This window comes from Oryzias melastigma, linkage group LG7, assembly GCF_002922805.2.
Source record: "Oryzias melastigma strain HK-1 linkage group LG7, ASM292280v2, whole genome shotgun sequence".
Taxonomy (NCBI): Eukaryota; Metazoa; Chordata; class Actinopteri; order Beloniformes; family Adrianichthyidae; genus Oryzias; species Oryzias melastigma.
The window spans coordinates 13,033,714-13,047,644 of record NC_050518.1 but is presented as its reverse complement, the minus strand read 5'-3'; the positions used below and the strand labels follow the sequence as shown (position 1 = coordinate 13,047,644).

At 38.9% G+C, this 13,931-nt stretch overlaps 3 protein-coding genes and 1 long non-coding RNA gene across 4 annotated transcripts in view; 2 read left to right on the top strand and 2 right to left on the bottom strand.

Annotated features, from left to right (window-relative positions):
• Positions 1-1,763: 1,763 nt before the first annotated feature.
• Positions 1,764-3,624, top strand: trh (thyrotropin-releasing hormone). The gene is made up of 3 exons (XM_024292087.2): positions 1,764-1,978; positions 2,218-2,426; positions 2,831-3,624. The coding sequence occupies exons 1-3, from the start codon at positions 1,842-1,844 to the stop codon at positions 3,448-3,450; spliced, it is 966 nt and encodes a 321-aa protein (XP_024147855.1). The 5' UTR covers positions 1,764-1,841; the 3' UTR covers positions 3,451-3,624.
• A 73-nt stretch (positions 3,625-3,697) lies between these two features.
• LOC112158647 lies at positions 3,698-4,189 on the bottom strand. Its single transcript, XR_002921346.2, has 2 exons — positions 4,030-4,189; positions 3,698-3,942 (listed from the first exon to the last, which is right to left on the bottom strand). It is a non-coding gene; the product is annotated as an uncharacterized LOC112158647 (long non-coding RNA).
• A 611-nt stretch (positions 4,190-4,800) lies between these two features.
• LOC112159295 (rabenosyn-5) lies at positions 4,801-12,987 on the top strand. The gene is made up of 12 exons (XM_024293289.2): positions 4,801-5,349; positions 6,933-7,205; positions 7,492-7,626; positions 7,714-7,814; positions 7,881-7,926; positions 8,015-8,176; positions 8,260-8,522; positions 8,635-8,705; positions 9,832-9,918; positions 10,001-10,103; positions 10,186-10,290; positions 10,376-12,987. Exons 2-12 carry the CDS (start codon positions 7,043-7,045, stop codon positions 11,468-11,470), a joined length of 2,331 nt encoding a protein of 776 aa, XP_024149057.1. The 5' UTR covers positions 4,801-5,349; positions 6,933-7,042; the 3' UTR covers positions 11,471-12,987.
• A 462-nt stretch (positions 12,988-13,449) lies between these two features.
• The window catches only part of mrps25 (mitochondrial ribosomal protein S25), a 1,700-nt gene continuing 1,218 nt past the window's right edge, over positions 13,450-13,931 (bottom strand). Inside the window, exon 4 of the mRNA XM_024293288.1 lies at positions 13,450-13,869. Coding sequence (XP_024149056.1) covers positions 13,680-13,869 — 190 coding nt within the window. The 3' untranslated portion in view covers positions 13,450-13,679. The remainder of the gene's footprint in view (positions 13,870-13,931) is intronic.

Genomic DNA, 13,931 nt, shown 5'->3' with positions numbered 1-13,931 from the left:
CTTTTAGCAAGAGTAAAATGATTAGATTAATTTCTACTTTGTAAATTCATGAGAAATACTTCATTTTTTGAAGATTAGTGACTTTTTGGTTATCTCTTTCAGTCCCACATCCGTTCACACTTGTTCCAAGTTTTTGATTACTCAGCTGTTTCTGTTTGTGTTTACTGTCAGTCTATTCACGTTCCCAGCTTTCGTTTTGCTCTAATGTAAATTTTGGTGCATCATTTAGATTTTCCTTTTTGTCACAAAGCTGTTCAAGTTCAGTTCTTCCAGTTCTTGGTCCAGCAAATCTGGACACCTTCAAGTTGAAAGAACAATCTGTTTTTGGTTGATTTTGCTTCACAGATCCATCCCTGCAAATGTACCTCCCTCTTTTTTTTATCAAACTACTTTCAGATCATTCTTTTTTCATTCCATCAGAAATGATGATTTCTCAACAACACATGAACTCATTCTATAACTTTCTGCTGATGAACATCTTTCCGTTGGAGAGAGCAGATCAGCCAGCGCAGCATCAGGACCAGTACAGTAAAATACACAATGAGTTTGACTAAACCAAGAGATGGTATTAGCCTCTTTTGTTGCCGTTTCATTAAGCTTTTTCTAACCATTTAAGCAGTAATACGTTTTTCCGATCGATGTTGTCCATTATCTTTGTGTTTTTTAACCCTAATCTGATTTGGTCAGTGCAGTTGACTGCTTTTAGTACCACTGGTTTACAAAGCTGCTCCAGGCCTGTTGTAAAGATTTCCTATACACTCTAACTTCATCAATACTCTTTTGGTCTTTTTTTGTTTGTTTGTCAGGAGCCTCTTAATCTACTTCATTTCACTTATTGGAAAGCTGGTCTATTTGGTCGGATTATTTCAATTATGAATGATTATTTCAATGTGCACATTTTAACACAGCATTAAAATTGATATTTTTTAACGTCTCGAAAAACATGTTAATGGTTGTATGAAACAACCTAAAAGACAAGTTTAGTAAAAAAGATTTTGATTTGTACAATTTAAAGACACAGACTATTTCAGTGGTGATTTATTTTCCATGCAAAGGATATATCTTTCTATTTTAGGAGCCCAAAGTGTCCAAAATCCCCCCACAATTGCTAAACTGTTTGCTCACAGACAGATTAACCCACAGTGTCAAGATGAGATCTATTCACATTTGTACAATTTTTTTTTTCTTTTTTTTTGTCTTCAAGCATACATTTTCTTTGAAAATGAAAAGTTTTGTTCACATCTGGAATAGGTGACATTTTAATTGACACGTACAAAATATTTTAGGGATCCACTTGTTTCTTTGGAAATATTTTGCATCCTTTTTCTGCATCACAATGATACTGAAAATCTTGAAGCCACTGAAGAGTGAAGGACATGCAAAAGGCCATTACACCTTAACGCTGCCTCATCGTGTTGAGCCTGTTCTGGTTGCTTGGAGCATCCCTTGCCTCCACTCACTCATGTATAACTTCAGACCTTCCTCTGACACATTTAGCAGGGCTGCATCGTGACTAGAAAGTACATCAAACACATTCATCAACCAGATGAGCGCTGCACTGCTTTTACGCATGAAAAAATGTAAAAATAAAACAACATATTCCACTGAACACACACACATTCTTATGCAAATAACCATTTTGCAGAAACTTGCATGTTTTTTAAAAGTTTGTGCCATGCAGTGAAGTGCTGTCTGTCTCACTTTGTTTGTTAAATGACAAACAAGGCAAAGCCAATCCTTCACCGCAGCCAGTTGCGCACGATTTGGTGACATCAATGGGGACGAGGGATCCTGAAAGATTACTCCAGCGTTAGTATGACGACAGTGACCGGGAAGTATAAATGGAGGGCTGGGAAGTTGTTCGTTCATACCTCAAGACCTGGCCTTCAGGGTCACAAACTGCTGTGAGACTCAAAGAAAAAAATCTCTACTGGAGGTGTGAGGGGCTGGGGGCGCGGAGAATTCAGATACTTCTAAGGTGAGTGTGGCGCATTTCAGAGAAAAAAGAAAACTTGTTTGTATTTTAATGCACATATAGATGCTAAGTGTTAAAATAAATTTTAGTTCTGAAGACTAAGAAGGAGCTTTTTAACCTTTTTAAATCTAGTTTCTCGGAGACACTCCTGTCTGCTTTTGTACTAAAAACGCATTAAATAACTTTATTTAAATTAATTCCTTTTTTATAGGTATTAACTATATTCCATTTTTTTCCAACAGACGGACAACAATTATCATGAAGTCGGTATGCCTCTTCATTTTGGCTTCTCTCGCGATTTGCAACTTCACGGTGTCCGAAGCGCAGAGCATCTCTGCAGAAGATGAGACGGACCGAACCACCACCATCGACGACATGATCCTGAGGAGAGCAGAAAGCCTCCTGCTGAGATCCCTTCTCAAAAAGATGCAGGATGAGGACGACACAAATGGTGCGTAAAATGTGCGTTTACAAAGTGCAGAGAGAAAGAGATTCGTTTATAAGTTTCAAATATTTCACATTTATCATCTCTTTGCCATTAAATTGGCTTTAATAGGCTGTGGACATTGGTTTATTCTGTTTTATTCGGTGGTTTAGCGCATGGCGCATATTTGTGTGTTTCCTGTCATAAATATTCTACGTTAAAATCAAAGTTGTTTGTTTTTTTAAGAGATTGTGATGGATATTTTTCTGGAAACACTAATATTGCAGGTTTTTTGCCGTTTAATTCGCGATTAATAGAAGAACTGTTCGTGCGTAATTACGCACACCGGAACGCATTTCTGCAGTTGATGGATTCTTGAAATGAACTAATAAAGTTTTGTTGTGCTTGAATGTGTGCTTGTTTCTTTCTAGATGGGGTTTTCTCACAACAGGACTGGATAGCAAAACGACAACATCCAGGTAAAAGATACAGAGAGGACCTAGAGAAGCGGCAGCATCCGTGCAAAAGAGAGGAAGACGAGGACGAGCAGTTCTTGGACGTGCAGAAAAGACAGCACCCAGGCAAGCGCGAAGATGAAATCCACTCCATCATGGGACTCCAAAAAAGACAGCATCCAGGAAAGCGCTTCTTGGCAGGACACATTTCTGACAACCCCATCATTCTGCTTAGTGAACTTTCCAAACGCCAACACCCGGGCAAGCGTTACCTGGTGCTCCATAGTAAGCGCCAGCATCCAGGTAAACGCTACCAGGACGACGAGGACAGCGATGGAGACTGGGAGACAACTGAGGAGGAAGACCTGCCTGAGTTGGAAAAGCGTCAGCATCCCGGGAAACGGCTTTGGGATAACTCCAATCCGGAAATGGGCAACCCGTGTGATGCGTTGGAACCGGGGAATTGCAGTAAAACAAATATGCTGCTTGATTTTTTAGACAACATTAACAAGGGTCATGAGGAGGAGAAGAGACAGCACCCGGGTAAAAGGTTTGCACTGAAAGAGAGTGAGGAGGATGCAATGGAAAGCGAATAGTGTTTGCTGTTAAGGTCTGCGCGCACTGCTTCACTGTAAAAGAAATACATGTAAAAATCAAGCCACTATAATAAATTACAAAAATAAAAAAATAGCCTTATTGTTTAATTTTGGGATCATTATTGTTGGCAGACAGATATTGCAAAGTATTTTTCTGAAATGGTCTTTAAGGCGCTTGTGTCATGACTACAGAACACGTAGCGACCCAGACGCTGGAACCCGGAAGAAACACAGCAGAGGTCTAGCGTGGAAGGCAATAATTTTAATAATGTGGTGAGAAGGTTGGGTCCTGAACAGGACAGGAAGCAGGCTCCGAGCAGGAGGCAGAGGTTGGAGGCGTAGTAGGTGATCTTGTCCTCCAAGAGGGAGATGGCCGTCTTGGACGCAGGAACGTGAAGCAGAGGCAGAGGCTCGTGGTGTGACCGTGGAAGGAGACCCGACTGGAGATCCGGAAGTGGGGAAAAACATGCAACCACTCGAGGTAGGAGATTCCTGAGAGAGAGTGAGAGAGGTATTTAGACAGAGTCTCGGCAAAAACGTGGCAAGACTGTGGCGTAGACGAGGTGGCCGAATATGCACCATCAGGGGCAACGGACTGGCGGGGAATGAAGGTCCTGGAGCTCCTTAAGTAGGCAGGTGAGGAGACGAGATGAGTGGTTGCAGCTGGGGATGATCAGCAGCCAGGTGGAGAGGAGGGGAGAGTGGAGAGGGGGAGGAGACTGACAGAGGCACCATGACAGCTTGTGCGTAACTCAAAACTTTTCTGTACAGTTTTCCGAAAAGTTTTTGCCATATTTAGATATATTAGTTATTTATCATTATTAGATTTACAAAATATGTAGGCTACTCTGTTCTTTAGGTAGTTTATGCTTGCAATAAGTTATAAAGCATTACTGTTGCCTCTGTGAGGCGACAGGCTCGTCGGTGTGGCACACTGTAAGGATGAAATAAAATAAAATTGGTTGCGTTTAAAGCTAGAAAATCCCTTCATTGACTTTTTTGTGTTTTATTCTTTTGTAAAATATAAAGACTACCACAGCAAATAAAGTGTCTTGCTCATTAATTTTCTGCATTACGTCATGACTTGATGGAAAAAGGAAATGGTTTAAAGCATTAATCTGAATTAAATATTTATGCCTGTTAATAACTGGTTTAATTGAAATAATTTCATTTTTTTGGCATGATTAGGTGGTAAGGCCACCGATGGACAGTGTCAGGTGTCCATTGCTCCTTTTAATTAGTTCAATTTCACGCGAGGATCGACACGAGCTGTCTCTAATTGATATGCCAATTAATTACAGAATTTACAGAGAATGACCTATAGGTGGCGACATTATGCCAAATTACAATGGTCACGAGGCTAAATACAGCCAGGCTTCACACTAAAAGTATATTGTAAAAACAAAATTAAAGTAAATCATGAATAGCTATATTGTTTTGTTCTAAAATGGTACTATTTTTAATCAGCACGGCAAACATACATGATGAAGGTCAGCTGAAATATTAGTCCCTGAAATAATGAACCTCTGAACAATATGCTTTTTTATTTTTATTTTTTATCTCCACTATATCATCTAACTCCCTATAACTACCACACACCGTAATATTCCCAATAGGTCAGTTTAAATAAAATAAAGTAAAAAAAGAAGAAGGAATGTTTTGTTGTCCATGTTTTTGTGAATGGAAGAAACCGAAAGGAGCTGTCGGTGAAGATAAGTTCGCGTTTTTTCCCCTTTCTTTTTGTCCCTCTCACGATCCCTTAGACGTTCGGCTAATCACATGACCGGGCAGGGCCACTGCATCTGCAGCTGCTGCTCTGGAGCTGTCAAAAACTGTCAACAGCAGACTTGTTGTCGGATACACTTCTGCATATGACCTCTTCTTCGTCTGGAGGAGAAGGTATCTGATTATATATTTAACTAATTGAGATGTTTTTGTAGCGTCCTCGTGCGAAATAAAGAAAAGAAAACGGCTAAAGAAAGCGAACCCTCTCACTAGCATCTACGGCTAAACCTTTCCTTTGAATAACGGTATAAGATCTAGTTTTTAACTTTACGCATTTTATTTGAAAATAAGGGTATATTTATGTTACTTCTTTGTTTATTTATTCGGTTTCTATCTTTAGACAAAAGAAAACCTAAACATTAAATGTGAAACAAAGTTCGTGGTGAAACAGGGATGATTGCTAGCACAGCTGTAACTTTACGTATGTAGCAATGTTTTGAGTTTTTGGTCTGATTAAAAAAATGTTTTAATCTACTAAAAAAATATTTAACGTGCAGGATTTAATTTAATATATTCTGGTTATGAAAATTAGAAATAGACCGACGAGATTTTCAGGCTCATCTCATTCTCGGCCGTGTAAATAGACGTAATCAAAGTGCGTCTCAAAATTGTAAAAAAAAAAAAAAATGTTCATCAAATTACAGTCAGAACGAACACAGATATATGTAAAAAATACAATAAAGAATACACAAGAAGAAAATTAAATGCTCAATAACAAAAATAAAAAAGATATAGACATGGTAATACTCATTAAATCAGGGGTTATCCAAAAGATGTAACTCAATTATGATATTTTGGAGTTTCATTGCTGTTTTCCCCCTTGAAGGTCAAAAAATAATTTGTTCCAAAGATTATATCCTTAACAGAAAAGTTTGATAAACATGGAACTTCTGGGGTAAGAACCAATAGTGTTCATTGTCCCAAAAGGTGTGAAGAATAGATGTTTGGTTGTTTCAGTATCTCTACAGATTTAATTCCAAGTTTTATAAATCTAACATTAAAATATATGACGTAGTGACGATTATTTAAAAACCCTGTGCAGTTGTGCTGGGCATCACTGCACAGATCCCAAACCAATTTGATTTAGATTCACAAATTCATGATAATATTTAATAGATATGGTTTGACCTAATTTGATTTAATTAAAATAAATGTATAATCAGTTTTTTTTACTATAATTTATTTATTTTTTCAACAGCATATTTAGAGGTTTAAATAAAAAAAAGATTTCCATTACATTTTATTGGTAAAACAAAGGATTTTTATTATTTGAAAAAACTGCATTAAAAATATATATTTTAATTGAAACCCAATAAATTGTTCTTGAAATAATACATTTATTTATTTCCGCTCATTATAATGTGTGAGATTTGCGTTAAATTATAAATTATTTTAACCTTTTTGGTTATAACATCTAGAATATTTGGTTTTATGATTAAATATTATAAAGAAAACCTTTTTAAACCATCAAAACATCTTTAAGTCAGTAGGAGTCCTATTGCAGTTCTCATTTCAGTTAAGTTTATTACATCGACTTTTAACAGTTTTACGATTAAACATTTCCTCACAAAAAAATTCTGTCTTTAAGTAAGATAAAACCACTTGCAATCCTAACTCAAAATGCGTGAGATCTCACAGTTAAGCCTAAAGTTGTGCGTAACCTCCGTCTGCTTTGTCCTTCTGTTCACATTCATCAGAGATCATGAAGCTAAGGAGGCTAACATTGTACACCTTGTGACCAGTGGCTTGAAGCTTCACTATGCCGCCCCGCACTTTCTGGTAAACAACAAGGCTTCCAGCTCTCACCATGGCCTCCAGCTACCCACCTCCCTTTGAGGGCACAGGTGAAGTCAAAGAGGGCTTTCTGTGCCCGTTGTGCTTGAAGGACCTGCAGTCATTCTACCAGCTCCAGGGCCACTATGAGGAGGAGCACTCTGGGGATGACCGGCACGTCCGAGGCCAGCTTAAAAGTAAGAATAAAATCAGACTGCAGCTGACAAAAAAATATATATAATTTCATTTTTTGCAATTCAGCAAATATGATCAATGTATCTGTTTGGAGTTGGTCCTTTTTTTCAGTAAACATTAATAAATATCAAATTTTACAACTAAAATATACAGTTTCACTGTGGATATATCTGCTTTGATTAAATGCTAACAATGATGCTTTAATTAATAATTCTAATAAAAAAAACACAAATAAACATTAGATATGTGGATTTAATATTTGGTTTATTACTTTTCTGTGTGCTTCAGGTTTGGTTCAAAAGGCAAAAAAAGCCAAAGATAAACTTTTGAAGAGAGATGGAGAGGACAGACCCGACACCGGTAGTTATGAGTCTTTCTACTATGGTGGAGTGGATCCTTATATGTGGGAGCCTCAGGAACTGGGTAAGAGAGTGAAGTATTTATATTAGGGCAGGAGAGTTATATATTTGTTTTCTTTATTTGTTTCTCTTGTTTTGTTTACTCAAAAAGGAGCAACAAGAAGTCACCTGGATGTCTTTAAGAAACATCGTGCCGCCAGAATAGATCACTATGTCATTGAAGTCAACAAGCTCATCATCAGATTAGAGAAGGTACATCTTCAAAATCAGAATCTTTCTCCTGATGGCTTGATCTAACTCTCAGATTTGATGTTTCAGTTGACGTCATTTGACAGAGTCAGCTCAGATTCTGCTAAAATCAGAGGTTTGTTTGTATTTCCTTATTGTTTATTTGGTCTAAACGTAAAGAGTGGAATCTTTTTTAAGTTTTACGTTTTTATTCTTCTCTGTAGCAATCGAGAAGTCTGTGGTGTCGTGGGTAAATGACTCGGATGTCCCATTCTGCCCCGACTGCGGAAACAAATTCAACATCCGCAACAGGCGGCACCACTGTCGCCTCTGTGGCTCCATCATGTGCAGACGATGCATGGAGTTCGTCCCCCTTCCTTTGGCCCGTATGGATCGAAAACATCTAAATATGCAGACGTAGGTGGGATCATGAGTGTCTCATCGCCAGATTTCTTTTGTCTTGTAACAGAGAAGCTCATTAACGGGACTCGGGAGGCTCTGTGTGTCCCTGGAAGTCCCGGGCAGTCCCAGACTCTCCCTGCAGGAGGTGGCAGCAGTGGTATGGGCTCACGCAGAGGCAGCATCAGCAGCTTAAGCAGTGTAACCTCAATGCTGGAGGAAAAGGACGACGAAAAGATCCGCTGCTGCCACCACTGTATGGACACGCTGCTGAAGAAACAGCAAAAGTTAGACGAGAAGGACCACATTCCAGACATAGTCAAACTTTACGAGGTTAGTTTGATTATAATGGAGTTAAGACCATTTTGTTTTTCTTTCTGTTTTATCTTTTGTCGTTACTTTGGTGGTTTGTGTTTTTTATAGTGAAAGTTTTTTTTTCTAACAGAGGTTGAGGATGTGCATGACGAAGGTGGACGAAAAGGCTCCTGACTATATTCGAATGGCTGAATCTCTTAAGTAAGCAGTATTCAAAAGTTCTTCCAGTCGTGTTCAAACATTTGTATTTATTGTTTATTGAGTGTAGAAACATTCATTAAATCATGTTGATTATTTATAGTTAGTGCAACCTCAGAAAAGAATATCAACTATTTTTAAGTTTGCATTTTTATTTTACAATAAATAAAGTTTCTGCTCTTCATCACAGTTTTAAGCTTTTAGCATTTCAGCTCATACTGTCAAGAACAGTGAAGGAAAGTTTATAACTTGCAGAACCCTGGAACCTTGAAGTCATTGAGTTGGTCCTAAATGTTTTTTCCCTCTGAAAGCAAAATAATCTTCATTATAAAGAAAGGAAAAAAATAGTTTGGCTCTGTTAGAGTCCACATCAGCATTTGCTGTTAGCGGATCCCCAAAATTCTGAATCACACGTTGTGTTTTTTCAAACTTTTATAAAAGATCTCGAGCCATGAAAGTACGGTGCCTCACCCACTTCTTTCTTTCTTTTTTTAAAGACCCACTTTGATAATCTTTTAATCTATTTTCAAAGCATTCCCAGTGTTTTTTTATTTATGATTATGTCAGATTTTTGCCAAAATAAAAAAATCTGTGTCGTTTTCTGGAACATAGTTTCTGCAGAGCGACAGAAGTTCAGTAAAAATTCACCAGGCAGGACTGCTGAGACAGAGCAACCTCAACCTCCTTTTTGTCATCAATTACTGAGAGCTTTTTGTTCACACTCTCTCCTGCTAGCTTAGAGCTCCTCTCACCCCCAACTTAGCATTAGCAGTGCAACAAAAATGGTGCAATGTCAGTGCTATCCAGCCATACAGTTTAGGATCAGAACGGAGGGGAGTTGCTTCTTTTTCACAACTTTTTAAGGTAAAAAATACTCAGAAATGCAATTTTAATCTTATTTTTTTATTTATGTCCTCCATCATCAGAAAAATGTCATAAGAACATGTTAAAAATGCATCAGAGAGGAGTAGGGTTTTAAACATACAAACCACAATGTAAAAATTAGTGGTATTCTTTAGGGTAAATTCATTAGTTTAGTTTTACTGTAAACGTTGTGGATTAAAAAAACTGCAGATTATTATGAATTTCTTTGCCTCTAACTCATATTTTTACTTCTGAACTTTTAAAGTGCCGGAGAAACAACATACAACCTGGATACTGCTGGTGGACTGAGACTGGAAGTGCAGAAATACTACGAGCTAATCGATGCTTTGAGGTATGTGTCAGTCAGGGAGGATCCCTCCATCGTGGAGCACAAGTAGTTTTTTTTTATTTATTCAAGGTATTTTTGTTGTCAGTAAGAAGATTTTAACACTTGGGCTTAAAGATGAGCCGCAGCCACACCCAAAGGCACTACAGCTCCAGAAGATGATCCGCTACTCCGCTACACTGTTCGTCCAGGTGCTTTAAAACTTTCAGTTTCAAAATTTTACAGAAGAAACATCCTGTAGTTTTGACTTGGCTAGTTTGTTTCCTCTTTTAGGAGAAACTTTTGGGCCTGATGTCTTTACCCACTAAGGAGAAATATGAAGAGCTGAAACAAAAGAGGAAACAAGAACAGGAGCGGAGACTCCAGCAAGAGAGGCTGGTGAGATCCAGTAACACCTCCTCGTGTTTGTTTATGGTTCCTCCTGCTAAATGTAACTCCTTAAAATCTCTCTTGTGCTGAACAGGCCGCCCAGGAGGCTCTAAAGAGGAGACAGGAGTCTGAAAAGATCAGTTCTCCTGCCAATGGAGAGCTGCCTCAGTCCCAGAGAGCCCCGCGCATGACTAAAGCCGGCGGTTGGTTGCCCTCCGCGGAGTCCGTCCATTCACAGAGCGAGCTGGAAGACCCTCTTCTGCAGCAGATCCAGAACATTCAGTCATTCCTACGTCAGGCGCGTGAGGCCCAGAAAGCCGATGAGGTCGCCATGTTGGAGGAGAACCTGCGTCAGCTGCAAGATGAATACGACCAGCAGCAGACCTGCATTGCCATCGCGCTCTCGGAGAAGCTGGCTAAAGAGGAAAGCTTGCAGCAAGGAGAGCTCCAGCGCCTTGAGGCCCAGGAACTGGAGGATAGGAGGCAGTGGGGTTACACCGTCAGCTCCACCCAGCCCTCCATCAACTGGGAGCCTTCGTTGGATATCAGCCACGCTGGAGGCTGCCAGGAAGACGAGGACACGACAGAAGAGGTCTTAACTCCTAAAGCTGAAACAAGTGCCCTTGCCGTCATGGCGTTCCCAACTCTAACATCCCAGGAGGACTCCCCGCCCAGACTGAGGAGCCTGGGAGGCCATATAACTCCCCCTGGTGGTGACACCAAAAGCAGCAGCCCTCTAAACCCTTTCGAAGAAGAGGAGCTGACTCCCACTGAGGAGGACTCATCCAACCCCTTCTTTGAGGACATTAAGAAGGAGCGCAGCGAGGTAACAAACGGCAAGAGCGAATACAACCCGTTTGACGAGGATGCAGATTCAGAGCGGAAATTGGCCGATGCTGCACTGGGGAACCCTTTCGAGGAGGACGACGCAGACGCGAGTAACCCTTTCACGGAGCCGCCCGGGAACTCGCCCGACGTCTCCACCAATCCTTTCGACGGGGAAGACGACGAGGATTTGCCCGACGTGGACATGATAGAAGAAGAGCTGCTGCTGCAGCAGATCGACAATATTAGGGCCTACATCTTTGACGCAAAGCTCAACGGCCGTCTTGACGAAGTGGAGCTCCTGTCAGAAAACCTGAGAGAGCTGCAGCACACTCTGCAGGAGCAGAAGAAAAATAAGCACTGACAACCCCAAACACCTGCAGAAACTAAGTCCCTATAGAGGTTCAGAAACCCCCTAATGTTGCTTTGGATTAGGTTTATCAATACAACACATACAAAAAATGTCTTAATTGGAAGTACATAAGAGTATCTCAGTATCTGCATTTTTTTAGACATTATTCTAGATTTCCTAAATGTTTGCTTGAGCTGGAATCTTCTCCAGCATGCACATGGTTTAGCACTGACTCATTTGTACAGGCATGCTAACACACAAATGTAGAAATCTGAGTTTAATCTGTGTTCTCACTAAGAAATATTGAGGTTTGATTTAAACATTCAGCAAAAAAAAGAAATAAAAACATGCAAGCAACTTTAATTATAGAAACTTAAGCAAAACATTTTTTTTATTTTTATAAGAGCTTTCCTCCAGTTGAAGAATTAATTGCACTTTGGATATAAGGACAGTTTTGAAGTTTTAGTAAGTATTAAAAATGAATAAATAACCACACTGATAACTAACTACAACTTCCATAACTATTTACACTACGACGTGAATATAACAAGAACAAACTAGTTGCTAACTAAGTAATAAATATATGAACAAAGGTTTGTTTTTTTTTTAAATAAAGCTACACTCTGATCAAAATGTTCAAATTGGATTCTGACACTCAGCCCCGCCCCCTAAGGGAAATTCCAATGAATGTAGTCACGTTTGTGTAATGTTGCCCATCATCTGTAATGAAAAAATATTTGCTAAATAATTGCTGTTAAAATCTGCAACAGTTATTGTTTTTTTTTTTTTTTACTTTAAAAAAAACTAAATTTAGAAGCTTAAAAACTCTGATGAGCAACATTAAGTGTCTAAAAGCTTTCAAAGTTTATTCATTTGGATTTGATATTTTTACGTCATTTAAAGCCTCATTTGTTAACATAAAAATGCACGAGATTCCACAGAGAGCCAAGAAACTGTTGTAGTGTTTGTGGAAGCACACCGGTCTGCAAATGCACCACCTGACCGTCACATTGTAAGTGTCTTAAACGAGTCCTCTTGGTTTTTTAATGTAAAGGTTGAACACATCTGTTAAAAAAAATGTCACTCTGGCTGTGTATTGTCAGTTCTGATGTTTTAGTGATGTATCTGTTCAATGGTTAAAGGAATGCAGTCAAAGAGCAGCTCAGTTATTTGGTAAACAGCTCCATTCAGAACAAACCTATTCACGTTTGGGTCAAATTAACAGCTTTAACCTTTTTTCCCGCTAAAAAATACTAACACTACATGAATGCCAGCAAGTATTTTTGGATCAGTGTTGTTCACTCTAACCGGACTTGAATTTTTTTATTTTTAGTTTTCTGTCAGCTCTGTCCTCCTGTGTTGAGATGATAGCATCTTCCCGGTCTGCTCTTTAATGACATCTGCACAGAACAATAAGCGAATAAAGTGGCATTTCATATGATTTAGTGAATTCTCTGTGAGCTTCTCAAGTGTCTGTTCATCTTTAGAAAATGTCATCCTGGCACTAATAAAAACAATCTTCTCAATGATAGAATAGAACTTTGTTTCTTTCATTAGTGATGTGTATTTTTCTGTACAGATTAAAAACATATTTAGTAATTAGAGGTTACCGTATATTAAAACTGAGATCTCATCAATGAGGCCAAACAGAAACTGTCCTGTTGCTTCTGTCTTCAGGACTTCTACCAATGATGTTTTTGGCTCATTTAGCTGCAATTTTGTGGATCAGAAGTCTGACTTTCTACTCGCAGACTTTTGCTATTTTTGTTAAAGTGAAAGAAGCCTGTCGGTTGAGGTCATCATCATTATGTGTACCTTTGTTTTGTAGGGTGGATTCAGTAAAACATTCACTTGAATTTCAACCAGATTTCCCAGAACATGTATTTTTTTCCATTTTTAGTAGTTTTGAACCTCTTTGGCTCATCTTCTTTTGTGTATAAGATTAATTAAGACAATAGATTTTTTTAATTGAGTGTTGTTTAACAAAGCAGGAAAAAACAGTGTAATTTTTATTTGAAAGTTATCTCATTTTATACAGAATACAGTTCTGAGTGTTTGCAGGTTGATGTAAAACTACTGTCTGAAGGGATGGATGGGAAAAAAAATGTTGGCTGATTCTTGCAGCTCTAGATTCCAGAGCTTTCAAAACAAAAAAATATTTGCCCCTTAATAACAGAATATAGTCCAACATAAAAAATAGTCTGTTGTCCTTTTCAGTCTCTTATTCCTGTGACTCGGCCATCTTAGTACGATATTTGCCAGTCATCTCTTTGGGGAGCGGGGTTGTGCCGGGACACGGCACCTGCCCATCCACCTCACAGATGCACTCCCTCAGACAATACTTCTTCGGGCCAAAGTTTGCCGGGTTGGAGGCCTGCATCCTGGCCTGAGCCTCAGCGTGTAACACATCTCTGTTGAGATAATCAAATGCAAAAATAAAATTTAAAAAAAAACCCACAAAAACTGAGGGTGA

Bases quoted from the DNA above. Each gene is read 5' to 3' on its own strand.
- trh (XM_024292087.2), top strand. From the start codon at position 1,842: ATGGAGGGCTGGGAAGTTGTTCGTTCATACCTCAAGACCTGGCCTTCA. The intron at 1,979-2,217 runs GTGAGTGTGGCG...TTTTTCCAACAG, and splicing joins AGAATTCAGATACTTCTAAG to ACGGACAACAATTATCATGA. The intron at 2,427-2,830 runs GTGCGTAAAATG...GTTTCTTTCTAG, and splicing joins GGATGAGGACGACACAAATG to ATGGGGTTTTCTCACAACAG.
- LOC112159295 (XM_024293289.2), top strand. From the start codon at position 7,043: ATGGCCTCCAGCTACCCACCTCCCTTTGAGGGCACAGGTGAAGTCAAA. The intron at 7,206-7,491 runs GTAAGAATAAAA...TGTGTGCTTCAG, and splicing joins CGTCCGAGGCCAGCTTAAAA to GTTTGGTTCAAAAGGCAAAA. The intron at 8,177-8,259 runs GTATGGATCGAA...GTCTTGTAACAG, and splicing joins CGTCCCCCTTCCTTTGGCCC to AGAAGCTCATTAACGGGACT.